Source organism: Meriones unguiculatus, chromosome 6 (assembly GCF_030254825.1).
Source record: "Meriones unguiculatus strain TT.TT164.6M chromosome 6, Bangor_MerUng_6.1, whole genome shotgun sequence".
NCBI classification, from domain to species: Eukaryota; Metazoa; Chordata; class Mammalia; order Rodentia; family Muridae; genus Meriones; species Meriones unguiculatus.
In genome coordinates this window covers 42,155,173-42,182,159 of record NC_083354.1, presented here as the reverse complement: position 1 = coordinate 42,182,159, position 26,987 = coordinate 42,155,173, and the positions used below count along the sequence as shown (strand labels likewise).

The following is a 26,987-nucleotide window of genomic DNA, read 5'->3' as shown; positions in this document are numbered from 1 at the left end:
TGCTCTCCTATGCTGTGTGCGTTCCTAAACAACAAGCCTGGCCCCAAATGGCTCCTGAGTTCTGTGAACCTCCAGGAACATAATCTCTGGGTCATTTGGTCACTTGATTGTCCGTATACTACAGTTCCCCAGGAATGAGGGGAACCCAGCCAGCACCTAAGCGTGTTCGTCCATATCCGAAGGGCCAGGAGGTATCATATCCGCACAGATGAGGAAGGCTGTGGCACTGAGGTCAAGCTCCCCTCTGGGATAAAGTCAGTTCCATGCGTTTGAGGAGAGGATCTGAGGGGAGAGGAATCCCCAGACAGGAAAGGAGCTCCTTCCTGTAGCAGGAGCAGGAGGGCGACATGAGAGAGCCAGTGTGGACTATCCTAGCCCAGGTGGGGAGAGGTTTGGGAGAGTTAGGAGCAGAAGGTTAGAGGGTCCGGGGGCTGGCTGGAGCGCTGGGTTGGCAGTTTAAGTGTCAGGGCAGGGATGAGAGGATCTGGAAGGGTTGTCATGGTGCCGACAAGGTGCTAGGTGACTGGAACCAGGCGCTGCAAGTGGGGGTGGAGGAAAAAGAGCGGTGATCCGAGACCGAGGGGAAGGGTATTTTAGAAAGCAGGCGGGGGAGGGGGGGAAGGACCCTGTCTCAGTTACCGTTTCTGTTTCACCATGACCAAAAGCAAGTTGGGGAGGAAAGGGTTTATTTGGCTTAAGCTGCCACATCACTGTTCATCACTGACAGGAACAGGACAGGACAGGACCTCAAGCAGGGCCAGAACCTGGAGGCAGGGGCTGATGCAGAGGCCGAGGTGGGGTGCTGCTTACTGGCTTGCTCAGCCTGCTTTCTTGTAGAAGCCAGGGCCACCGGCCCAGGGGTGGCCCCACCCACAATGGGCTGGGCCCTCTCCCATCAATCACTAATTAAGAAATGCCCTACAGCGAGATCTTATGGAGGGATTTTCACCACTGAAGTTCCCTCCTTTCAGGTAACTCGAGCTTGTGTCGAGTTGACGTAAAACCAGCCAGCACAGCCCGCACCCCTTGAGGTGGGGGTGTGGGGGTGCGGCAGAGTAAGTCCGGCGTCAGCTCTTAGTGAAGGGGCAGAGGCGGAAGACTCGGCTCTAACATTAGAGCCTTCCAGGTGATGTATATGGCAGATTTAGCTTTGGCCTTGGGCCGAAGTCCTCCAAAAGCCCACAGGGTGGGTCGGGTCCTGGTTCTACAGACTGCCAGGGCAAGCCCGGGTGTGAAGAGCAAAAGGCCTGGTGCCACGGGCCTCCGGAGGGAACCTCGGCCCAGGGTTTCTTTCCGGGGAAAACCCAGGTGTTTCCCAAGGATGGAGTCCAGACCTGCTCAAGGCTTGAGTTTTGGCTCCAGGTACAGGCCTTGGAGGAAAGAAATGAAAGGAGACCCTACTTTTGCACCTCGCAGCCAGCGTACCCTCCTTCCACCTATGGGTGGTACCAACCCCCCCCCCACCTTGCCAAAGAGCAAATAGGTTGGGGGAGGAGTGTCAGGTTACAAGGGCTCAGTGGTGGCGCAAACTCCCGTCCAAAGCCCAGGCTCTCTTCAAACAGCCAGCGGTGGGGGCCGGAAGGAGAGGTTGGGTGTCGAGGTGTACTGGGAGAAGGGAAGGTGGGCAGGGCCAGGTGAGAAGAGGAGGAAGCTGGCGCCTAGAAGTTCAGGTGAAGAAAGTTGGGGGAGGATGGCCACAAGGGCAGGGAACCGGCAGGCGAAGAGGGCGCTCCGGGCGCTGGGCGAGGCGCGTGGGGGGCGGTGAGGATGGTGGTTAGGGAACAGGCCGAGCAGGTGTGGGGCACGCGTCCCATCGAACTCCGGCGGGACGGGAAGAGGCTCCGGTGCCGTCTCCCAACACCGGGGAGAGTCAGGCCAAGCAGCCATGGCCGCAGCCTCCAGCGCTCGGGGAGTGGGGCCAGCTGCTCGGTCCTGAGCCGCGCCGCCCGCAGGTGAGGCCGGGCGGGGCGGGGCGGACCGCCCACGCTCCGGGGCTGCACGTCCGCGTCGCCATGGCTACCGCCGGGGAGCAACAACCCCCACCTAACGAGAGGGGCTTATCAGCCCCCAGCCCGGGGCCCTTCGCAAACTCGGGTCCCGCGGGGCGGGAATGCGGGATCCCGGGTGGCTGGGGCCGCGCGCCCGGCTCCCGGCTGCTTCCGGCCTGGCCGGGGCAGCGCGCGGGGGGAGGGCGGCCCGACGGGCGCGGACGGGGGGAGGCGGTGTGGAAGGAGCGGAGCCCGGGCCGGCCGACGCGGCTTTGTCTCCTTTGTTCCCAGCGGTGGCAGCGCCGCGGCGGGAGGGGCGGGCAGCGGGCGCAGTTTTTCCGCCCCTCGGTCTCCGGGTAACAGCTGCGGCTCCGCCAGACCCACCTCCGGGGGGAGGGGAGGCCGCGGCGCGCAGACACCGGGCGAGCCCGGAGCGGCCGGCGGACGCCTCGCCGCGCGCATCCCGCGGGCGGCTCGGGCGGTGAGTTGCGGGGCTCGGCTGGGGAGGCGGGGCCGAGGCGAGGGCCGCGCGCGCCTGGGTGGGGCGGCCCGAGGCCTGGGTCCCGCCGGGCGCCCGCGTCCCGTGCAGCGGCGGGCGGCTGCGGTCCGGAGAGTTGGGGACCACGCTCGTGCGCGCGCGGAGGGAAACTCTGGCGGCGCCGCCTGGAACGCGATTGGGAGACGGAGGAGGTGGAGCTGCTCCTCCGCGCCCCCTCCTCGCTGCCACCGCCGCGGTCGGGACCGGCCGGCCTCTTCCCCGCCCTCCCAGGGCCGCTGCTGGGGTCTTTGTCCCGTGGCGCGGTGGAGGGAGGAGGGCTAAGGATGAGCCGAAGCGGGGAAGTGGAGGCTTCCCTGTGGGATAGCAGACCCTTCGGGCCGAGACTGACCAGGAGGACCACGAGCCTTCTGACACTGGGACTCCGTCTCGGTACCGGCATACCCAGCGGGTGCTTGATGAGCGCCTTATTTATCGCGGGTGTCTGGTAAATGATGGCTCCCTCCACCCTGCTCCACGTCCAGAAAGCAGGTGTTCAGTGCGCACCCCTTCACTGTCAATGAGTAACTCTCCCTTTTAAGTGGATGCTGGTACGAGGGGGAGCGGGAAGGGAGGGCGCTCAGAAAGGGAAGGCCAGTTTTCCCAGACAAGACATGTGCAGGTGTGGAAGGGCCGAACTCGTGAGCCCTGTTGGTTGTACGAACAGCTGCTGCGGGAGGGACTCAGGTGGTGCTTGGTCTTTGCAGAAGTCAGGCAAGCCGTCTCGGGCCCTGCCGCAGGGTTTTGGGGAGTGTAGGCTCTGAAGAGGCCTGTGGGGCAGGCCTGGGCACAGGCAGAGTTAGTTAGACTTTGGCTATGAGCCTGGGCAGAGCCTGAGATGTGGGGATACTGGCAGTGCAAGTTAGGGACGGGAGGCTTGGCTCCAAGGGAGCGTTTTCAGCCTGTCCTAGTCTGGTCATTAATAAAACTGAGCCGATCCCCTGCCTTTTGAGAGGCCAAGAGCCTCGGAAAGCGTTGTGTGAGCTCCGTGCTACCCCTCCTGGCTGGATCTCCTTGGCAGTGAAACGGGGGCTAGGCAACACCTGCTCTTCGTTGAGTTTGCTGGTTGCTGGGGCCTCCTGATTAAAAGTGGGTGCTCCCTGCCTTTGAAGAGCTCTTGTCTGGAGTGGGAGGACATGGTCTTGGGGCCCTCTTATGCCAGGTACACCCCACTAGGTCTACTGGTCAGAGCAGTTGTTCCTTGCCTCCTCCCGCCGACGGGAAATCTGAGGCTCAAAGCCCAAGGAAGAGCAGGACGGTTAGGTCAGGTTGGTGGCTGGCTGCGTTCACTCCAACTACCGCGCGGGGTCACCTCCTCAGGAGCCTGGGAGGCCTAGAAGGCTCCCCAGGGAGGCGATGGCTGGGCGTGGGAGGTAATGGGAGAGAGAGGGAGTGGGCATTCCAGGCTGAGGGAGCAGCCCTTGTGATGGCAGGGAGGAGTAGAACAAGCCTGCAGTTTAGGCAGGAACGAGGAGCACGCGTGTGGGAGGGTGTCAGGGAGAGCAGTTTGACCTTTACTTCTCCAGCCCTAGGGTACCCCCAAAAGCTTGAGGAGTGTGTGCACTCCATTTTTTGTTTAAAGAAGATCCAGTGAGGTCCTCCTAGATTGGAGGGATGAGAGATACCTTTGTGGCTTGCAGCTGGAGTTGAGTGAAATCTGTTTGCCAGCATGAGGGAGAAAAATGTCACTACCCTTTGTCCTGCCACTGCTCATGGTATGTAGGCCTATTGACGCAGTTCCTTAGAGTGAGGCAACCTCTGACCTGTGTGCTGAGCTTTTCGGAGCCCTCACATTTCTCTGTATGTTCCCCTCATTACAACTGCAATTTCAGTTTGGGGAGTGGTTTTGTCACTGCCCCATGAGGGCTGAGAAACTTTGGCGTGCTGTAGGCTCTGAGCAAATATTTACAAGCTAATGAAACAGCAAATGCTGCTCTCGCTATGGGACCCTGTGCCCAAGGCCCAAGGTGGTAGGAGAGTTGGGAAGTAGCAGAGAGCAAGAGGTGGCCTCTGCCCTTCCAGAGGTAGAAACTTGGTCTCTCTATCCCTTGGAAACAAGGTGGGGGTCTCTTTAGTAGCCTGGCCTTGCCGCAGCCCTGGGCTTCTGGCTGGGTTCAAGACTTTCCCTTCTGCCTCTCCCCCCCTCACCCCCTTGGGTGGCAAACAGAGGCAGCCTTGTTCCCGCTCCCATAGAGCTGCCCTGTTCTCTGCACACTAAAAATGGAAACCCCCAAGCTATTTTGGGAGCAGTGCCCAGCCAGACTGTGGCCATGGCCCCCTGCTCCCACTGGGCTGTGACCACAGCGTCCTTGCTCCCACCAGGCTGCTGGACCTTCCTCTTAGCCTTGTGCCCAACCCTGCTTAGGATAGGGCAAGCCTCTGGAGCACCCTGCCAAGGCCTCTGATGGATGGGCCAATCCAGGCACGAGGAAGGGAACTTTGGGAACATTCTGCATAGACAGCCTGGCAGCTAGGTGGTGGGAGGGGCTGGGCTATGTGGCCTGGGCACAAGGAGGGGAAAGCGTCTCTCGGTGTAGAATAGTTTGTCCCATAATCTAACCAAACTGTGTTCCTGCTTGAGGTCCACTGGAGAATGGGAAAGGTAGTGTTGCCATAGCTACTTGGGCCTGGGATTTAGGAGCCTTAGCTGGGGCCTGCAAAGTGAGAAAACAGGCAGTCAAAGTCTGGGGAGGTTCTAGGGTTGGACCCAGGGTTGCTGGGCACAACCAGGCATGACCACTTCCTCAGAATACCCAGCCCACCCACCTACACTGCACCCTGGGTTCTGACTGCACAACCTCAGGAGAGAAAAGTCCGGGAGATGGCCTGCCTTCCACAGCTGTCTAAGACTTAGTGCTGGAACCAGGGAAGTGTGCGGGATCCTAATGTGCTGTGTGTGTCTGTCCCTGGTGGGTGGCCGTGATGTGTCTGCAGTGTCTGTAGGGGCGGAGTTAGGTGTGACTTACCATGTGTGGTCAGAACATGGATACAGGTGGTAAGTTTGTGTGTATGTGTCTACTGTATGCATAGGTCATATCTACATGCATTTATGTGTGTGTGTCTGTATGTGCAGGTGCTCCTGTGTTTGTGTGCAAATGTATACGTTCGGGGTAGGTGATATGCATAGATGTTCGTGTGTGTACGTGTGTGTCTGCTAGTATGCTGGCACCTGTTCGGCACCCCTGGCTTGTGTGGATGGTATATAGCTGAGTGCCTTGACAGAGCAGAGTTAGAGCAAAGGGTGATGGGAAGAATGCTGAGAAGGGACCTCCATGCTAGGGGCTTGACTGGGCCCAGATGGCCATGGGGCTCCTTTCTAGTTGACCTTTCCCAGGCCCCTTGGGTGCCTGGCTCTGCTGCCCTCCCCCTCCCCGTGTAGGCTCTGAGGAGGCGTCCTCTGTGGAATGTGTTTGGTGGCTGAGGGCCAGGCTGGGCCGGGCTCCACAGCAGACCGGGTAGGTGGGGAGGGGCGTCCAGGGCTCCACATGCCTGCAGCCCAGCCCCCAGCTTCATACTCTGCTTTCCCCCACTGGCTAGGTGACTCCCGCTCAGGTCATGCCGTTATCTCCTGATCCAGCCGACCCTGCCAGGTGAGCCAGACTTTATGCTAATATTGTGACTGTCACAGCTGCCCAGGGCTCCCAGAGGTGGGCCCCATCCTTCAGCCCTCACCCATTCCAGCATGGCCTATTGGTTCTGTGGTTATCACCCTGCTGGCCTGAAAGGCCCTGCATCCAGTTCTTGTCTTTTTTTTCATTTATTTATTTAGTTGTTGTTTTGAGATGGGGTCTCTTTATATGGCTGGTCTCAAACTCACAGAGATCTGCTTGCCCTGCCTTTGAAGTGATGGGAATAAAGGATAAAGTGGTCGCCACCACACCCATCTCTGCATTCAATTCTTGTATTATTATGACATGCTGGTTTTCTCTAAGACCGCCTCATCCTTCCTTCTCCTACCCAGGAATCCGGCGTCCATATAGAGGGGCCCTCTCTCTCCCCTGAGACCTTGTGAGCTCACTTGAATCAGAGAGCAGGGTCTGGAAGGAACAAGAAGATCCAGTGCAGAGCTAGATCCCCTGAGAGTGTAGTGTCCACAGAGAAGGGGTGGTGTCGAGGTTTCCATGGGCAGGGTCTCCTGTTTCTGCCCCAGTGTGCAGTCCTGGAATTGCCCTGGGCGTCTGGGCCTAGTGAACACTGGGAGTCTCGAGTAGGCCAGGCTAGGAGGAGCATGGTGGCAGTCCCACAGTCCCACCCCTTATCAGTGGTTTCTGAGGACCTTGTTGACATTTGAGCCTCACCAAACCCTTCTCTTTACCAGGTGACCATGCCTGTCCTCGGCCCAGTTCTTCTCCAGGTGCTCTGGGCCGGGTGTGCCCTCACCCTACAGAGCCTTCTACCAGCTGCTTTTACTGCCAATGGCACACATCTACAGCACTTGGCCAGGGACCCCACCTCAGGTACCCTCTATGTAGGGGCCACCAACTTCCTGTTCCAGTTGAGCCCTGGGTTGCAGCTGGAAGCCGTGGTGTCCACAGGCCCTGTGAATGACAGCCGGGATTGCCTGCCACCTGTGATACCTGACGAATGTCCCCAAGCCCAGCCTACCAACAACCCTAACCAGCTGCTCCTCGTGAGCCCAGAGGCTCTGGTGGTGTGTGGGAGTGTGCACCAGGGCATCTGTGAGCTCCGGAGCCTGGGGCAGATCAGACAGCTGCTGCTACGGCCAGAGCGGCCTGGGGACACCCAGTATGTGGCTGCTAATGACCCTGCAGTCAGCACTGTGGGGCTAGTGGCCCAGGGGTCGGCAGGGGAGCCCCTCCTGTTTGTAGGGCGGGGGTACACCAGCAGAGGCGTAGGAGGCGGCATTCCTCCCATTACAACTCGGGCATTGAGACCACCAGACCCCCAAGCTGCCTTCTCTTACGAAGAGACGGCCAAGCTGGCAGTGGGCCGCCTCTCCGAGTACAGCCACCACTTCGTGAGTGCCTTTGTACGCGGGGCCAATGCCTACTTCCTGTTCTTGCGGCGAGACCTGAAGGCCCCCTCAAGAGCTTTCCGTGCCTACGTGTCCCGAGTGTGCCTTCAGGACCAGCATTACTACTCTTACGTGGAATTGCCCCTGGCCTGCCAGGGTGGCCGCTATGGTCTGATCCAAGCTGCAGCTGTGGCCACATCCAGGGAGGTGGCCCGTGGGGAGGTGCTCTTTGCTGCCTTCTCCTCAGTGGCTCCTCCCACTGTGGACTGGCCCCTGTCAGCATCCACTGGGGCATCTGGAACCTCGGTGCTCTGTGCCTTCCCCCTGGATGAAGTAGACCAGCTCGCGAATTACACGCGAGATGCCTGTTACACCCGGGAAGGCCACGCTGAGAACGGGACCAAGGTGGCTGACATTGCATACGACGTCCTTTCCGACTGTGCGCAGCTGCCAGTGGTGAGTCCAGAGGGGCGGAGGGATGATGGCCCTGAGTCAGAGGGCTAAGGAAGTGGCTGTGTAGAAGTCGGCTAAGAGGGTGTCTGGGGCTCCAGGGTAAGGGGAGAGCTTTGGAAAGGGCTCTCTTGTTTTAGGTCTGGAGTGAAAGGAAAAGGTAAAGATGGGGCTTTTGTGGCTCTAGCCCAGGGAGGGTCCAGAGAGAGATTGCTTACTGGGTCAGTGAGGTACAAAAGCAAGTAGGCTGGGAACTGAGGAGGAGCCAAGCTGTGAGAACTTTAGGACGTGGCTCTGGAGAAAGGACTGAATGTAACAACTGGAGGAAGTAGCTTCCAGGAAAGGGATGGCAGAAGATGGGGCGCAGGCAAGGTGGGGATGAAAGGGAGCAAGGAAGTGCACCGAGGTAAGGCTAAGCCTGGGGCTACAGGACCAGGGCAGGACTGTCGGGGAGGCCTAGGTGATGGCTGTCCTGGGTTGTTATCCAGGCAGGGTCTTAGTGATGCTGTTTGCTACCTATAGGATACCCCAGATGCTTTTCCTTGTGGTTCAGACCACACACCCAGCCCCATGGTCAGCTGCGTCCCTTTGGAAGCCACACCAATGCTGGAGCTGCCAGGGGTTCAGCTGACAGCTGTGGCAGTCACCGTGGAGGACGGACACACCATCGCTTTTCTGGGTGACAGCCAAGGACAGCTGCATAGGGTACGTCGTTAGGAAATTGCTGAGGCTGGAACGTGTGACGTGCTTCCCCTCTGTGCCCCCCTCGGTCTGTGCTGTGCCTACCAGAGTTGGTTGGTTTTTCCCTATGATTCTCCTCACATACACATGCACCTTCTGCAAGGCTGTTTGTAAGAAACTTTCTTACGTATAGCTCACCATGTGGACCAGGCTTTTCTCAAACTCACAGAATCTGTCTCTGCCTCAAGTGCTAGTATTTAAGACACCTGCCTATGGAGAAAACTCTTGTTCATAAATTGTTTCAGTTCTAAGTGGAGGACGCTCTTGAGTTTGTGGCTTTGGGCTTGGTGCCAGCCTGGTGGTCTTTCATCTTAGGTCTACTTAGGCCCTGGAAGAAATGTTGCCCCATACTCTAAACAGAGCATCCAGCCGGGGTCTGCGGTGAACAGAGACCTCACCTTTGACGGTACCTTTGAGCATCTGTATGTAGCGACCCAGACTACTGTAAGTCCTGTACACAGCTGGGGAGTGGCTGCTGGGAGAGGTCTCTGGGAGGGCACAGGGACCCATCTGTGGGTGAGCCACTGGTTTTGGATTGCCAGCCTCAGGCCTCTTTGCTGTCACAGCTTGTGAAGGTTCCTGTGGCCCCTTGTGCTCAGCATCTGGACTGTGACTCTTGCCTTGCCCACAGGGACCCTTACTGTGGATGGTGTGTGCTCCTGGGCAGGTTAGTGCTCCACCAGCTCCTGAGCTGGGCCTGGACCTCTCTAACTGCCTACTTTGAAATTCTTGACCTAGTCCATTGACCCTCAACCTCTAACCTCTGGGTAGGCCACCCCAAAGCAGACACAAGAGCCTGGTATCAACTCCGCGTGACCAGGGCCTCAGGACTAGAGAGATCTCTGCTATGTGAACTCCAAGCTGCTGGAGGGTCACAGTCGCCTGCTGGTTCTTAGGTGCAGCCGCCGCTCGGAATGCTCCAGGGGCCAGGGCCCAGAGCAGTGGCTCTGGAGCTTCCAATCGGAACTGGGCTGTCTTCGAGTGGTCGCCGTGAGCCCTGCCAATATCAGCCGGGAAGAGAGGAGAGAGGTGAATGACCAGAGTGGGCAGAGCCCCTGTGGGGAGAGCTTGAGGATGGGTGGAGGCCTTGGACTTCAAATACCACATGGCCTTCTTCAGCCACTTCTCGTGGGCCGTGCATTTCTCTGCCTGTACTGGTCGAGGTCAGCAGGTGTTTGTGAGGGATCAAGGAATACCGGATGCTAGTGCCAGCCTGTATTTAATGCCCCGTCAATGAGAGTGGTCCCAAAATGTGCCCTTGGCTTTCTTGGTAGGTTTTCCTGTCGGTGCCAGGCCTGCCAACTCTTCAGCCGGGGGAATCCTATTTCTGTTCCTTTGGAGACCTTCAGAGCCCTGCTCTACTGACTGGTTCTGGTGTGGCCTGTCTCTCCCCAGACCCTAGTGAGGCTCCAGTGCTGCAGAGAGGAGCCGGTGGGTGAGAGAAGGGGCCAGCCCCGGACCTGGGAGCCCCACCCTGCTTCCGTCTTGCTCTAAGGGGTCTTGTTGGGATGAGAAGTGAATCCAGAAACACCCCCAGTTGTGCTCTGAGTCCCGTTACTGGCTCCAGCACCCCACGGTGTACGTGCTATGTCCTGTGGATTTTGTTCTCTGACCCTAGTTCCTGTTTCCGTGTGGGATGCCAGCTTCGTCCCATGTGGATCCCATCCCCGCCCCCGACTCTTCAGTTCCGCCTCTCTCCCATTTTGCAGACCACGTCTCCATGAATGTGGAGCTCAGGTTTGGTGCCGTGGTGATCGCCAATACTTCCCTTGCTTTCTACGACTGTATGGCAGTTACTGAGTTTTTCCCATCCGCACCGTGAGTGCCTTACCCTGCCTGTCCCCAGCCCCGGGCCGCCCTGTGGCGATCTCTATTCCATGACTGCCCTGCGTGCAGGTGCCGGGCCTGTGTGAGCAGCCGCTGGGGGTGTAACTGGTGTGTGTGGCGGCACCTGTGCACACACAAGGCCTCATGTGACGCCGGGCCTATGGTGGCAAGCCAGCAGGTGAGTGGGATGAGGCACGCTGGGGCTGGGGACCAGGGCGAGGGTTTTCTAATGGCCTGGGGTCTGTGTGCCTGCCAGTCTCCTGTGACGCTTCATCCTGAGCACCCGGACTGCTCTGTGGGACAGACTCACGGGAGAATGGCTGCTTGTCCATCCCATCTGTTTTGGGAGCGGATACTTAAGCTTCGAGGCGAGAGGTGTGGCCTTGGTTTCCCGCCTCAGCACAGACCCTCTGGAGCCTGCCGTCTGTGTTTCTGCTTTAGAGAATTAATGGGATGTTTTTGTTTCTCTTTTCCTCGGTCTTCTGCCCTCTTAACATACCCTTGCCTGCCTGCTCCTGCACCTGCCTGCTGAGTGGCCCTTCCTGTCTTTCTTGGCCTTCCCCTTCAGAGTCCATTTCTACCCCTAGTGCCTCTTGCAAGGGATGGGCTCACCCCTTTCCCACCCACAGTCCCCAAAGCCACAGTCACCCCTACTCCCAATACCTTCCCACTAGATTCTGGGGTCTCCTCCACAGCCTCAGATGTCCTACCTGGAGCCAAGCCTTCCCAGATTAGCCTCTGGGGCCCATGGGCAGGTCCTGGCCCCATACTTTCCCCTACTTCCACGAACTTACCTCTCCACGAGAGGCCCCTCCCTCCTGACCTCCCCACCACACCTGGATCCACTGTCCCAGCCCCCACTGAAATGGGACTGGTGAGCACACCTGAGGACCTCTCGGCCTCCTACCCATTCCCCTCAGATGCAGCCACAGTGCCCCCTGCAGAGCCTGGCCCTGAGGCCCTGCCTTCCACAGTGGCCCTGGACCAGCCCCTTGGCACTGCTCCTGCCACCACTTTCCCAGGGGCCATTGGCTCCATGAAGCCCGTTCTGGATTGGCTCACGAAAGGAGGCGGCGAGCTGCCCGAGGCGGAGGAGTGGATGGGGGGTGACACGCCCGCCTTCTCCACTTCCACACTCCTCTCAGGTGATGGAGACTCAGCAGAGCACGAGGGCCCTCCTGCCCCCCTCATCCTCCTGTCCAGCCTCGACTACCAGTACGACACCCCCGGGCTCTGGGAGCTGGTGAGGTCCAGCCCAGGAAGGAGGCCTCGGGAGGGGATGGGAAGACACAGCTGTTCGCTTACCCTGTGATTCTCCTTTGGGAGGGTGGGGACAGTGTTGCCATGGAGCCAAGCAAAGTATAGGACTGAGGCGGGCAGGATGGGAGCCACAGACTGCCTTGCTCTTGGTGCCTGCAGGGAGAGGTGAATCAGAGGGTAAGCTCCTGTCCCTGTGTGGAAGATGTCCAAGGCCCCTTACTGATCCCAGTTCACGTGGAGCGAGAAATCCAGCTACGAGGCCGGAACCTGTGGCTCTTGCAGGTGTGTCTGCCTATCTGGCTAACTTCCCTCTAGACTGCATGGCAACTGACAGGCTCCACCCAAGTGTTAGAAAGCAGGAGGAGGGCATCGTCAGCCCCGGCTTTTCCTCCCCACTTGGGACAGGGCGGGTGTGTGCTGTACCCTGCAGGGCCCAGCTTCCAAAGCTACTGCAATGACATATCCTCTGCCCCCAGGACGGCCCGAGGGACAGTGAATGTGTGCTGGAGCTGGAGGGCCTTGAGGTGGCGGTCGAGGCCCAGGTGGAGTGTGAGCCACCCCCAGACACCTGGTGCCACATCAGGTGCCAGCAGCGCCAGGTATAGTCCGCAAGACCTGGGGTGGGCACACGTGCGCCGGCCATAGGCTGCGCCAGCCTCAGCTGACTGTGGTGTACTTGTCACAGCCCAGGCTTTGACACTATGCCCTATGCCTCATGGGGTCCCTGTGTTCCAGTCTGGCCTCTTCAGTTGATATCCCAACGGGCTCTATATTCTATTAGCATTGCTGACTCCTGCCCCTTCACCCTGGGATCCCAGGACTCTAATTCTGACCTGACGCTTTGCTCCCGTAACTAGTCATTTTGGTCCTTTCTGTGAGCCACACCCTCTCCAGGCCTGGCCCAGACTCTGGGCTCTGAATTCACTCCCATTTCTCCAGTTCAGCTATGAGGCTTTGATACCAGAGCTCCAGGTGAGGCTGTTCCTGCGGTGGGCAGGTGGCCTGCGTGTGGACAGTGCTGACGGGCTTCACGGTAAGCTGCCTAGGGACCACAGGGCAGTCCGGGGTATTGGGGCTTCTCTAGGCCCCACGGCACCTTTCATTCCTGCTGTCTCCAGTGATACTGTATAACTGCTCCGTGGGACATGGGGACTGCAGCCGCTGCCAAACTGCCATGCCCCAGTATGGCTGTGTGTGGTGCGACGGGGAGCACCCGCGTTGTGTGGCCCGGGAGGCCTGTAATGAGGCTGAGACTGTGGCCATTCAGTGCCCTGCACCTCTCATCCACTCGGTATGTTGGGATGCTGTCGTGCCCCTTCTCTTCCTTACTGCTGCCCTTGCAGGGAGGATGTCTGTGTCATGGATGCACAAGACTCAAAATAGGAGGCTGGGGCTGCCTCAGACCACAGAGGGGAATGGATAAGGTAGAGGTGAACACCCTTGTCCTGACACAGGTGGAGCCGCTGACTGGCCCTGTAGACGGAGGCACCCGTGTCACTATCAGGGGCTCCAACCTCGGCCAACATGTGCAGGATGTCCTGGGCACGGTCCGAGTGGCGGGAGTGCCCTGCGCTGTCGTCACCGGGGAATATGAGGTCTCTAGTAGGTGAGCTGGTTGTGCCCGACACGGGAGGGCACTGTGGCTAGATGGCTTCGGAATCGGGACCTCCTTCCTCTATTTGCCTTCCTTTCTCGCCGCCTCGCATTATGGTGTCAGTGCCTTACTGCTAGGTTGCCGTGGCCGGGAACTCTGGCTTTCTGTGCAGACCTGCAGGTCCTTGGCCCAGGCTACTCGGGCAGAGTCACAGCCTGCAGCCTGCCGACGGCTCTGCTTAGATGACGTCTTGGCTCGCCTAGCGGCCTTGGGTATCACTGCAGCAGGTTCCTCACCCGCCTTCTCCCCGGTATTCCTCCCCAAGGCCCACCCTGGCTGGGCTCTCCCGAGTGCCACAAGAGAATACAGAGCACTCTGGGAGATGCCCGTGGAACAGGCCCACACGGGCAGTCTCCCCACTGCACCCTGGAAGGACTGTTACATGTTGAACAGGGGGCACTCTGCAGGAGCGTGCGCCTTCTGCCAGACATTTGCTAACAGAATTCCCAGAGCCTGGACTGTTAAACTCTAAACCAGCAAACTGGGGTAGTTTATGAAGTGGTTTGTGAAGTGTAAAAACGTATTGTGGCTGGACCCTCCCTTGCTGGTTCATAGCACTTGCTCTGTTTCGCCAGCGTTTGCAGTGATCGTGACAATGTTAGCCACTGAAGGCTTAACATTCTGGAAGTTCATGGCCTCAGGCTTCTGTTTTCTGGCTAAGAATCAGCATTTCCTTCGGACTGCTCAAATCTGCAGTTCCGACTAGAGATTTCCAGAGACCTTTTGTTTAAGATAAGATCAAGTATCTGGGTGCTGTGGCGCACATGTGTGATCCCAGCAACTCAGGAGGCAGAGGCAGGCGGATCTCTATGAGTTCAAGGCCAGCCTGCTCTACAAAACAAGTCTAGGACAGTCAAGGCTACACAGAGAAACCCTGTCTCAGGAAAAAAAAAAATCAAGTTCCCATCACTTTGCAAGTGGGTGCTGACCACAGTGCCGGGCTGGGGCTCGGGATGCCGGTGAGGCCCTTACCCGCTCGGCTGCTTCACTGCATCACCACCTGCCACCTCAGGGAGATGGGCTCCTCCTTGTTGGAGGGTGTGCCTGAAGGACTAAAGGAGGAACGTGACTTCTCTGATGCCAAGGCTTGCTCGTGTGCCATAAGGAGTTCTCATCAAAGCCAGAGAATGCTGGCTCATCCTGTGGGGACGGGGAGGACAGACCACCGGGCAGTGTCCCTCTGAGGGGCACCTACAGTCTGGTACTCCCTTGCTTGTCTTGTGCCCACAGTCTTGTGTGCATCACTGGGACCAGCCGGGAGGAGGTGAGCGGTGCTGTGGCAGTGGAGGTGCCTGGAAGGGGACACGGTGTCTCGGCGTTCAACTTTGCCTACCAGGTGCCTGAGTGCTAAGCCAGTGGTCCTCGCCCTCTGTGGGTGTCTCAGCCCATTTGGTTTCGCCTTCACACAGCTCCCGACCCTGAGCCTGCCTTGTTTGTCTGAGGTGACCCAGGCCTCGCTGTCCTGATTTTGCCTGTCTCCCCCATCCTCTTTCCCACAGGATCCAAAAGTACATTCCATCTTTCCTGCCCGTGGCCCCAGAGCCGGAGGCACCCGCCTCACCCTCCACGGCTCTAAGCTCCTGACTGGGCGGCTAGAGGACATCCGTGTGGTGGTTGGAGGCCAGCCTTGTCACTTGTAAGGGTTGCTTCCCTGTTCTACAAATCCGCACTCTAGGGAGGAGATGGGATGCTGGTGTGGAATGGATTGAGGCTGCCTCACAGGAATGTTCTGGTGAAGAAGCCAAGTGAGCCAGGATGTGAGCAGGTGCCCAGTTCCTGGATCTGGCCTATCTTCCGCCCCCTCAGGCTCCCGGAGCAGCAGTCTGAGCAGCTGTGCTGTGAGACCAGCCCATCCCCCGTGCCCACCGAGCTCCCGGTGACTGTTTGGTTTGGAGACACCGAGCGGAAGCTTCAGCACGGCCAGTTCAAATACACATCGGACCCCAACGTCACCTCTGCGGGCCCCAGCAAGAGCTTCTTCAGGTATGGGGCCAAAAGCATGTGTGGAAGGCCTCTGCAGTTCTCACAGTGTGGGAGGTTCTGGGAATTGAGGCTGTGAACCCTTACTGTTGACAAAATGGGTCATGAATGAAGTTTGGGTTTGGGCCTGAGCCGGTTGGGTCTGGGCTGCTCTATTTAGGTCCTGGTTTGTGTAAGTCATGAGTGGCTCTCGGGCTGTGTTTCAGTGGAGGACGTGAGATATGGGTCCGTGGCCAGAATCTGGATGTGGTACAGATGCCAAGAATCCGAGTGACTGTGGTCCCAAGAATGCTACAGCCTGGCCAGGGGCTTGGACAGAAGCACAACGTGATCCCTGAGAAAGTATGTTGTTCCGGAGCCATCATTACACCGCATACCCATGAGCCTCTCCTGGCCCTCTCTCCCCTCACCCATACCACAACCTGTGGGCAGCCTTGGGTAGTTGGCACCAAGGGAGACGCTTTCCACCTTTGCTCAGCCTCACATCCCCTGAGGTGCCTCATTGGCCCTCTCCGCCCTTCCCCTGCAGTTTGAGGAGCCATGTCTCGTGAACTCCTCACACCTCATCATGTGCCGCACGCCTGCTCTCCCGGACCCGCCAGCGGACCCCTGGGTCCGGGTGGAGTTCATCCTCGACAGCATAGTCTTGGACTTCGCCACACTGAGCCCCACACCCTTCTCCTACGAGGCAGACCCCACTCTGCGTTCCCTCAACCCCGAGGATCCTTCCACACCATTCCGGCACAAGCCAGGGAGTGTGTTCTCTGTGGAGGTACTGTACCTGCTCGGGCTCTGTTACAGAACAGTTTGTGCTGGAGAGGTTAGGCTGAAGGAGCAGGCTGCAAGAACCTTGAGGTGGCCGGTGCAGCACAGGAGCCAGCATAGGTCCCGGCAAGGCTGGATTGGCTGGGTCCTACCTCCGTGAAGGTGTCTGAGCTTGGTTAAAGTGGTTTGGCATATTCAGTAATCGGGAGGTGTGGAACACAGTAGGTTGATCCTCATTGGCAACTGGGCCTACATGGATGACACTAGACCCTTTTTGTGACACATGGACAGGCCACAGACAGACTATCATTATGTAGCCAACAGTAACTCAGTTAACTGTCCAGGGCATGAGGAATTGTTTTAGGTTCTCCAGAGCCTGGGCTGTGAGAAGAAACATGGAAAAGCACGGAGGAGGTTATGGCGAGCAGTCTAAACGGCATCTCTGACCATGGGCTCCAGATGCGGGGCAACAGTGCTAAAGGGTGGTCTCAGGACCACCCCTCTCATCTGGGGAGGCAGGCTTCAGATGGTGAGTGTTCCGAGCAACAAGCCAGTGGCCCAACGTTCCAGGGGGAGAATCTGGACCTTGCCATGTCTAAGGAGGAGGTGGTGGCCATGATAGGAGACGGCCCCTGCGTGGTGAAGACACTGACCCGGCACCACCTGTACTGCGAGCCCCCCGTGGAGCAGCCCCTGCCGCAGCACCATGCCCTCCGGGAGGCACCAGATGCTTTGCCAGAGTTCACGGTCAGTGGACAGGACCTGGGCAGGGCTGGGCATCGTGGCATCCGGGGCGCTGGCTCACAGGTAGCTTCCCACACAGGTACAGATGGGGAACCTGCGCTTCTCCCTGGGTCATGTGCAGTATGATGGTGAGAGCCCCGTGGCTTTTCCTGTGGCAGCCCAAGTGGGCTTGGGAGTAGGCACATCTCTCCTGGCTCTGGGTGTCATCATCATCGTCCTCATATACAGGTAGGTATGGCCAATTGTGGCTGGAGAGAGGAGGCACAGACTAGAGCAGGGGTCTGCATATATATAATATTTTTTAAAGATTTATTTATGATTTTTTTTAATGTGCATTGGTTTAATATGCAGTTTAATTGCCTGCATGTATTTCTGTGTGAGGATGCCAAATCCCCAGGAACTGGAGTTACGGACAGCTGTGAGCTGCCATGTGGGTGCTAGAAATTGAACCTGGGTCCTCTGGAAGAGCAGAAGCCATTGTTCTTAGCCACTGGGCCATCTCACCAGCCCCGCTCTGTATCCAACCTTTGGGAATGGCCTGGTGGTCTCTTGCAATCCTCAGTTTTGCCCTTGGGCGTAAGAACAGCCATGAACAATATGGAAACCACTGAGTATAGCTGAGTTCTAACAAACCTATGTCTATAAAAATAGCTTGTGGGCCTGTGTGGCATGGTCAGAGTTTGCTGAGCCTCAGGCCGAGGGATGGGTAGATACGGTGTGATGTGAATGGGACAATATGGATTGTTTCCCTTTAGGCCTTGACTGACCTGGGCATGGCCAGGATAGACTGGTAGACAAGGTTGGGGTTGGTCTGGAGTAGAGTTAAGCAGGCCTGAGCCAAGTGGAGGCTAGCAAGGGCTTTGGCCTGCTCACCTTTCCCTTCTGCCCCTGGTGCTGAGTAGGAGGAAGAGCAAGCAGGCCCTGAGGGACTATAAGAAAGTGCAGATCCAGTTGGAGAATCTGGAGAGCAGTGTGCGGGATCGCTGTAAGAAGGAGTTTACAGGTGAGCCTCTGACAGCAGGAGTAGCCTCTGAGGCTCTGCCTAAGGCTGCTCTGGTCACATGGGATCCGCTGATATGCCTGTGCTCAACAGACCTCATGACAGAGATGACGGATCTCACCAGTGACCTCCTTGGCAGCGGCATCCCCTTCCTTGACTACAAGGTGTATGCAGAGAGGGTCTTCTTCCCCGGCTACCACGAGTCCCCCTTGCACAGGGACCTCGGTGTGCCTGACAGCAGGCGGCCCACAGTGGAACAGGGCCTGGGCCAGCTCTCTAACTTGCTTAACAGCAAGCTCTTCCTCACGAAGGTACGCTTCCAGCCGCGGCTTCCCCATCCCTTCTTGTTCCAACTGTTCTGGCCTTGCCTTCCCCACCTCACCATTTCTGAACCCCCCCTCGCTCTCATCTGTCCCTGGCCTTAGTTCATTCACACCCTGGAGAGTCAGCGGACCTTCTCTGCTCGGGACCGGGCCTATGTGGCATCTCTGCTCACTGTCGCTCTTCACGGGAAGCTTGAGTACTTCACCGACATCCTCCGTACTCTGCTCAGTGACCTGGTAGCGCAGTATGTGGCCAAGAACCCCAAGCTGATGCTGCGCAGGTCAGTGGCTGTCAAGGTGATAGGCAGCTGGACCAGGAGTCGAGCCAAGGTCTTAGGTTTGGGCATCTTTGGAATGGTGCCCTCTAGCCTCCTGCTGACCCTGGTCTTCCCTTTGCTGCCATCTCAGGACAGAGACTGTGGTGGAGAAGCTGCTCACCAACTGGATGTCCATCTGCCTCTACACCTTCGTGAGGGTGAGGGAGGGCCCGGCAGCTCCTCCTGAGGGAGGGTTGGGCCCGGTAGAGCGCTAAGCCTCCCGTAATTCATATAGCTTGCCCACTCGTGCCAGAGCAAAGACCTCCCCCATGTACTTTCACCTCCTGCCAGAGGCCTGACAGCCCACACTTTCACAGGACTCTGTAGGAGAGCCTCTGTATATGCTCTTCCGGGGGATTAAGCATCAAGTGGACAAGGGTCCCGTGGACAGTGTGACTGGCAAAGCCAAATACACTCTGAATGACAACCGCCTGCTTAGAGAGGATGTGGAGTACCGTCCCCTGGTAAGCGAGTGCTCTGGGCAGGTGTCCATTGGTCTGGTCTGCACCGCCAGTTTCATAGGCCTCTGCTGTCTGTACCTGGATGTAGGGCCTGCCTGCCCCCTGACTACGTGCTGGAGAGAGGCTTTTACTTACTCATTTAATTGTGATCAGAACCCGTGGCCTCCCACCAGCTAGCAAGCATTCACCCACCACTGGTCTGCAACCCCAGCTTTGTAGGATTGAGAGTTGGGAGTTTCAGAGGGTCTCCTGGCTTAGGATGGAACGACAGAATGAGTTGGAGTATCTTTCTTACCACCTCACTGTCGCTGCATCATGTCTCCTAAGCCAGTAGCCACTTGGCAGAGCTGCCTGTAGCTTCCCCACCCCTGGTTACACAGGAGGGTTCCTTTGGAGGGCCCAGCTAATCTCTGTTAAACCCACTTCTCAGTCAGGTTGCATGGAGAGTCCTGGCTCACAGACTTCCCTCAGGCAGAAAAGGGGGCTGTGTGCTTATGTGGGGGTTTTCCCATTTATCCCATGAGCATTTGTATCAAGGGGGAGGCAGACAGGTTAAGAGTTCAGGACAGGGCTAGAGGGATGGCTCAGAGGTTAAGAGCACTACCTGTTCTTCCAAGGGTCCTGAGTTCAATTCCCAGCAACCATGTTTTGGCTTATAACCATCTGTAATGAGACATGGTGCCCTCTTCTGGCTTGCTGGCACACATGGAGGCAGAACACTGTATAAATAACAAATAAATCTAAAAAAACACTTAAGGACTGCTGGGTACTGGGATGGGATCAGAGTTCTGCCCATTTCTTTCTCTTATTTTTGGTTTTTGGAGACAGAGTTTCTGTGTAGACTTGGCAGTCCTGGACTCCATTTGTGGACCAGGCTGGCCTCAAACTCACAGTGGTCTGCCTGCCTCTGCCTCCCCAAGTACTGGGATTACAGGTGTGCGCCACCATGCCCGGCAGCTGCGGCTTTTCCAATGGTTGTCCCTGCCTTTGACCTGTGTCTTGGTCATCCTGCATGTGGGACCAGTCCTGAAGTCTCTCCCATTTCCTGTGTAGACCTTGAATGCACTTCTGGCTGTGGGGCCTGGGGCAGGAGAGGCCCAGAGTGTACCTGTGAAAGTCCTGGACTGTGACACCGTCTCCCAGGCCAAGGAGAAGATGCTGGATCAGCTTTATAAAGGAGTGCCCCTCGCCCAGCGGCCAGACTCTCGCACCTTGGATGTTGGTGAGGGGAGTGGGTGGCTTGAGAACCCTGAGATAGTGTTGGGCCTGAGCTGACCCAAGATGGGTCTTACAAGGGCAGGTGGGATGTTGGCAGTTGCTACAAAGGTTTGGCTCTGGAACACTCTCCAGATGACCTTTCACCTGGAGGAACTCTTCCTCTTTGGAGAGCCTGGGTGAGGCCACCTCCAGATAGAGAGGCAATGTTTCCACCTAGGATGAGATGAGCTACAGGTCAGGAAGAGATCCTCAATCCCTGAGCCAGGCCCTCTCTTGTCCTTGCAGAATGGCGGTCTGGAGTGGCTGGGCACCTCATCCTTTCCGATGAGGATGTCACTTCTGAGATCCAGGGTCTGTGGAGGCGTTTGAATACACTGCAGCATTATAAGGTGGGAGGGGTGGGAGCTGGGGGACGGGCAGGGTGGGCAAAGACTGATGGAAGGGTCACCAGCTGTGGTTAGCAGGTTCCAGATGGAGCAACGGTGGCCCTTGTCCCCTGCCTCACCAAGCATGTTCTTAGGGAAAACCAGGATTACGTCCCTGGAGAACGTGAGTGCCTCCTCCTCCCCCTTGTGGTTTTCAGCACTTCTGTTGCCCAGGCCTGGGGAATAGGGACAGTCCTATGGACTGAGGGGCCCCTAGCATCTCTCTTCTCAGAGAAGTCTCAGCCCGGTGCTCCTCCTCCTGGGCGAGTTAACTGGACTTGGCTTCCTTCAAGGAGGGGTTCACCAAACTCTTTCATGTTGGCACAGGGACCCCAATGCTGGAGGATGTAGATGAGGGGGGCATCCGGCCCTGGCACCTGGTGAAGCCGAGTGATGAGCCAGAGCCTCCCAGGCCGCGGAGGGGCAGCCTCCGGGGTGGGGAGCGTGAGCGAGCCAAGGCTATCCCAGAGATCTACCTGACTCGATTGCTGTCCATGAAGGTGGGGCTGGGAGAGGAGCGACGACGGGCTGTTAGGAAGAATGGCTACCCGTGAGAGATGGGGGTAGCATGGGGCTTGACAGGGCGTGCCATGAGCTGGCTGATGCTAAGGTCTCCATCCTCACTGCGCTCTCCGCTTCTTCTCTTCCCCAAGGGCACGCTGCAGAAGTTTGTGGATGACCTGTTCCAGGTGATCCTCAGCACCAGCCGCCCTGTGCCTCTGGCTGTGAAGTACTTCTTTGACCTGCTGGATGAGCAGGCCCAGCAACACGGCATCTCTGATCAGGATACCATCCACATCTGGAAGACCAACAGGTATGGGAGGAACAGGGCCTAGGACATATGTGGGGGCCTCCTGCCTCCCCAGCACAGTCATTGTCCCCTGTTCCCCCAATTTTCAGCCTGCCACTGAGGTTCTGGATCAACATCATCAAAAACCCACAGTTCGTGTTTGATGTGCAGACATCTGATAACATGGATGCGGTACTCCTGGTCATCGCGCAGACCTTCATGGATGCCTGCACCCTGGCTGACCACAAGCTGGGCAGGGTGAGCAGGCTGGGAGGGATATGACAGGGAAGATGGGGTCATCCAGGGAGCTGGTGACTATGGAGAGTGTCGGGTGCACGGCCCCTCAGGCTTTCCTCCGAGTTGCAAGAAAATGGTCAGGGGGCGGCCTCTGACTTAAGGCCTTCCTGTGCCAGGCCTCATCCCAAGAGCTCCCCAGACAGTGGCCATGGTCAGCAGTCTCAAGGGATAAGCACAGAGGAGGGTGGCACCCGCTGCCAACCCTAATGACCCGAGTTCATTTCCTGAGATCCGTATGGGGAAAGGAGAAAGCCAGTACTTGTAAGTTGCCCCCTGACCTCCACACATGCATGCACACAAAACAGTAACATGTAAGAAAAACAAGTCGGCCAGGGTGACCAGCTGTCCTGCTTTGCTGGGAACGGAGACAGCCCTGGGATATGGGTCGTTTTGTTATAAAGCTTGTGATCATGCTGGCAACCCCAGGAGCTGATGACCTTACTGAACTTTGACCCTTCCTTCTCTGCTGCCCTCCTGCTGGTGTCCAGGATTCTCCCATCAACAAGCTTCTCTACGCTCGAGATATTCCCCGTTACAAACAGATGGTGGAAAGGTACCGGGGAAGGAGTGGGTCTGGAGAGGCGTGCGTGCAGTTGAGGCCCTAGGCGGGCCCTGATGGGACCAAGGAAGTGGGCTTTGATTATTTAGCATCTGCCGTCCCGGGCTTTTTGGCAGGTACTATGCAGACATCAGACAGACTGTCCCGGCCAGTGACCAAGAGATGAACTCAGTCCTGGCGGAACTGTCCCGGGTAAGGCCTCTGCTTCATATGTCTCATTTGTAGAGACGTCACCCCTGTACCTCTGTGATCTGCTGGGGTGAGGACATACACCCTCTCATCGTACAGAGTGTCCCAGACCCCCTGGCATCTCAGCAGTGTGAGCAGGGGTCATTTGGATAGTGGTCACCTAATCTCCTCTAGCAGGTGCTTGTATGGCTGCAGCCCTCGACGGGGCTGCAGGGTAGATGGTTTTCAGCTCTAGGCCTTTTGAGTCCACCGGCCCATGCTGCACCGTCAGTACCTTCATGAGAACTTCAGGAATTATGACAGTGCTCCTTAAGTGCTTACGAGGGCACCTATGCTACCAACAGCAGCTGTGTTTTGGGGGTACAGCTGTGCCAAACCCTTCTTGAGGTGTGCTCATACACGGGGTTCCCCTAAGAGCACCACAGGCTACATCATTACTCCTGGCCAGAGGAAGAGGCTATGAGTCTGAGGTCCCCACCGAAAGCCTTGGAATGGTCTCAAGAGACATTTGAGTAAAAGCAGAGCAAAATTGCACTGAGTTCCCAGCCAGTCCCTAGTCGCATGGTCCTGTAGTTGCTTGGAATGGATGGGAGGGGTTTCTAGCTATAGCTTTGCGTGGGCGAGGCGGGCAGGGTTCCAGTGGAAAGTCCAGCCCTGCTGAAGATAGTCCTGGAGATTCTTCCGGCCACGGAGGTTTTTGGTTTTGTCCTCTCCTGAGCTGTAGCCGTGCTTTGCCGTGGGGCCCTGCCCTATAGAGAGGCCCTGCTTCCCACTGCAGGACCTGCTCTCTCTCAGGTCCCCTTCACTGCTCTCAGCCTTCCAGGGGGTCCTGGGCCTGTGTTCACTCCAGCTTCCTCCTTATTCACTCAACTTTGACCTGCCCTCTTCCCTAGAACTACTCTGGCGACCTGGGGGCGCGAGTGGCTCTGCACGAGCTCTACAAGTATATCAACAAGTACTATGACCAGGTGAGCACCCTCTGGGCCTGGCTGCAGGGCCGCCTGTGAGCTCAGCGTGCTCCTTGGCAAGCTGAGCGAGGGTCCCGTAGGCATCGTCAGCGAGGTTGGCTCTGCTCTCCCTGGCCCATGTTCCCTGTCCTGCTTCTGCAGCAGGCCTCCCAGACATGGGAGTATTGGTTGGGAGCAGCTAGAGAGCCTGCTGGGACCCGGAGGTGGGTATCCTGGAAGATCACCTAGCTGCCAGCTCTCCCAGAGTCCAAGGTTGGCTCTGTCCTGGGCTTCGTAAACCGAAGGAGCAGGGGGCGAGGTGGTGAGCACAGCAAAGTCAGGGAGGGCTCTTCTGGGGGCCTCTCTTGACCAAGCTTGATGTTCTAAGGACCCTGTTAGTCAGTCTGTGAGTGCCTTGCAGAATTAGCTCATGCATGTGGCACCATTGATTTCCTGTCACTGTTGAGAGCTCAGGAACTTGTGTCCCGGCTATAGTGACACATCACACAGCTTTCTCCAGTATGATGTAAACCCCTAAACTCCAACATGGGCAGGCAGGAGTGATGCGGTCTCCCCCGGCTGGAGAAAGGTGGAGCAGCTGCTCTCCCCAGGCTCTGCCCACCGCCTGTTTTGAGGCAACCCTATTTGTAGTTTTTTGATTGTTCTTTTGCCTCAGTATCTGTCTCCCATACCATATCCTCTTGGTCTTGGCACATAGAATCATGAAATGGCATTAGCAGGCAGGCAGGGCAATGGGAATGGCTCCAGCTGACCCTGTGAGGAGGGCAGCGGGTGTGTCAGACTGGCTTCTACACAGAAGGAGCTTGGCCAGGAGAGACAGTGAAGCGGTGAGCGGGTGTGTCATCCCTAACTGCCTCTCCTTTAACATCTGTGTGTGGTGGTGTGGGACTGTATTCTCGCTGCTGCAGAGGCAGGACGTTTGTGTTTAAGGCTATTCTGAGACCCTGTCTCAAAACCAAAAACCCCAGAAAGGCAACCCAGGTAACTTGCTCTGCTGTCACCCTCATCGGTGAAGCTCAGTCACGCTGACAGTAAGTGATGCCATTCGCTAGATCTCTATTGCTTACACTGACTGCTGTATAGTCCCTTAGGGGGCCTGCTGAGATCTACCTGCAGTAATCTCGGGGTCCAGAGACGTCGTCCCTGATCCTGCTGCTTCTGCCTTTCAGATCATCACTGCCCTGGAGGAGGACGGTACTGCCCAGAAGATGCAGCTGGGCTATCGGCTCCAGCAGATTGCTGCTGCTGTGGAAAACAAGGTCACGGATCTATAGGGACCAGGGAGTCCTGGCCTGCTGTTGTCTCAGCACCTCCTGGGCAGCCCTGAACTCTCAAGGGAGAGGCCACCTTCGTAGATGCCTGTAGTGACTGACAAGCAGAGTTTAATGAAAGGTGGCTCCAGTCTCCTGGTGATACCAGGCTCGGCTCCGTTAGACCCACCTTGTAGGTGTGGGACCTAGTGACTTGCTGGGTAGTGCCAGGCCTGCCCCAAGCCTGGTAACTCTGTGACCTACTTCCTGGGTGACATCAGTCTACAGGGAGCTGGGGACTTAGGTTTCCAGAGAATGTCTGGTAGGGCCTCCTGGCCCCTGGGGAGACTGTACTGTTCTTGAACACTGGCCTGTGTCCTATTGGGAATCAGAAGCAGGAAGAGAGCCCTCCCACTTCCTGTCCTCTTCATCCATCCTCCTTGACCTCAGTTTAGCTTCCTCTATCCTTGTTCCTTGTTGCCAATTCCAAGGCCTGAGAAAGAGAAAAAGGAAAATGCCTTTCTAGGCTGCTGCTGCCTCAGCAGGGTTGGTACCTCAGGATCGCCCTGTCTTCCAAGTGGTCGGGGAGGGACAACTGCCTCAGGGGAGCCTGGGAGAGAGCAGGGGCCCACTGATGATGCAGCACTTCATTAAAGGATGACACGTGGACTCTCCCCTCCGCTAAGATACAACTGGCAGCTGCTGCAGGATGTGGTCCTCACACTCTGAAGGGTCTCCTGGCCCCCATGACGGACCCCACACTGCAGGGCTGTCCCAGACAAGGTCTACCAGGGGCAACACTTCCCGGAAGGGAGGACTTGAAGCACAGTAAGGGAGAGCTGGGCCCTGGTGTGGAGTTCCATCCTCCATCTTCAGGGACTTCACCTTGCTGCAGGTCATGCTAACGTCACCGTTCGTGTTCCATGAATTTTAAAAGGAATTGGGAAAGTGTGGCATCGTTAAAGGTGACTCCTTTAAAGTTGTGGTCATTTAAAGGTCCATGGCCCTGTTTCTGGACTCCATTTTCCTATTGCTGTCCATGTTGAGGTACCTTAGGGCAGGGGCTCAGAGCCAACCACCCGCCTGTGTGGTAGCCACCTTCTGTGGTTTTTCCTGTTTAAGCTACAGGTGAGCTTCAAGACTGAGGTACTAAGGTTTCTTGTGGCTATTGGGTCAGTAGACTATCTCAGCAGGTGAGGCCTTGGTGACTTCAGAGAGTTCCCCCCAGCTCTTTCTGTGTGTAACCAGTGACTGGCACCTTTGGGGTCTTCCTCAGAGTGTGGAGACATGGGCTGAAGACAATTCCAAGAGTCCTTTCTTGCCATCTTTAAAGTCCTTGTCCTCAAGATAGCAGGAGCCCTGTTGGTTCTCCTGCCGCAGTAATCACAGCTGCTATTTCTGTCAGCTCTAACATCCCGTCTTGCCCACACATGCCAGATGTGGAGAACCACAGTCACAGAAGGGTCACCAGTTAGGCTCTCACGTGGGAGCATGTGAACTTCAGTACTAATAACAGTCCATATTTCATCCTCACTCAGAATGGTTCTCCCCCAGGGGTTGCTGCAGCCTCATCCATAGAACAGGGCTGATGGGGAAGTGAGGTCTTGGCTAGACTTCAAACAGGCACAGGGAGGGAGGCAGCTTGAGTCAACACGGCAGGGATGGTGACAGCCACACCTCTGCCTCAGGCTTGGGCTTCTGCGGTCTCTGGGAGTCCTGTGGGGAGGTAAGAGTTCCTGGAGAGGAAGGCCAAGTACCTGCATGCCCAGGCATGCACTTACGGGAAGGGGGAGCACCCAGTGTGCTCTGAGTCACGCATGTCTCGCCCTCTCAGAACATTGTGATAAAAGATGTCAGGAAAAAAACAAAAAACCTTACCACAGAAGATAGGAAGCTAAGTCTTCTCTCAGATACTGTGGTCGAGAATGGCAATGCCAGTCCAGTGCCACCAGGACTTTGGTGATGGCTCCCTTGGGCATAGGGCAGTTTCGGTATAAAATGGTTGTATGCACTTTGATTAGCTTCATTGTTTTCCGCAAAACCTGTTAGTAGACAAAGGCTGTTTCTCATTTTCCCCACTAATTTAAATATTGGGTAATTGTTCAGATGATTATATATAGATATGCTTTTTTTAGTTCTTTGAGACAGGGCTTTACTATCTTTGGCTGGCCTGGAACTTGCCGTGTGGACCAGCCTGGCCTTGAATTCACAGAGATATACCCTCTGTCTCCTGACTGCTGGAACTAAAAGCGTGTGTCAACACACCCAGCA

At 57.0% G+C, this 26,987-nt stretch overlaps 1 protein-coding gene across 9 annotated transcripts; it reads left to right on the top strand.

Moving 5' to 3' along the window:
• Positions 1 to 1,060: 1,060 nt before the first annotated feature.
• Plxnb1 (plexin B1) lies at positions 1,061 to 26,987 on the top strand. Of its 9 annotated transcripts, none has more exons than XM_060385241.1 (38): positions 1,061 to 1,126; positions 6,061 to 6,113; positions 6,842 to 7,954; positions 8,471 to 8,653; positions 9,005 to 9,133; positions 9,232 to 9,356; positions 9,586 to 9,718; positions 9,964 to 10,120; positions 10,399 to 10,507; positions 10,586 to 10,694; positions 11,085 to 11,759; positions 11,936 to 12,058; positions 12,253 to 12,375; positions 12,716 to 12,809; positions 12,895 to 13,067; positions 13,231 to 13,382; positions 14,661 to 14,766; positions 14,930 to 15,066; positions 15,237 to 15,413; positions 15,617 to 15,752; positions 15,940 to 16,182; positions 16,746 to 16,922; positions 16,999 to 17,147; positions 17,822 to 17,922; positions 18,013 to 18,230; positions 18,345 to 18,523; positions 18,651 to 18,717; positions 18,877 to 19,023; positions 20,074 to 20,242; positions 20,524 to 20,627; positions 20,703 to 20,787; positions 20,991 to 21,163; positions 21,317 to 21,477; positions 21,564 to 21,711; positions 22,239 to 22,303; positions 22,426 to 22,501; positions 23,392 to 23,466; positions 24,636 to 26,987. In XM_060385241.1, the coding sequence occupies exons 3-38, from the start codon at positions 6,848 to 6,850 to the stop codon at positions 24,738 to 24,740; spliced, it is 6,390 nt and encodes a 2,129-aa protein (XP_060241224.1). In that variant the 5' UTR covers positions 1,061 to 1,126; positions 6,061 to 6,113; positions 6,842 to 6,847; the 3' UTR covers positions 24,741 to 26,987. The 9 variants fall into 9 exon arrangements, 8 of the variants coding, with proteins under 8 accessions (XP_060241224.1, XP_060241221.1, XP_060241223.1 ...); XM_060385238.1 differs by lacking the exon at positions 1,061 to 1,126 and adding an exon at positions 1,193 to 1,670; XM_060385240.1 differs by lacking the exon at positions 1,061 to 1,126 and adding an exon at positions 1,816 to 1,952.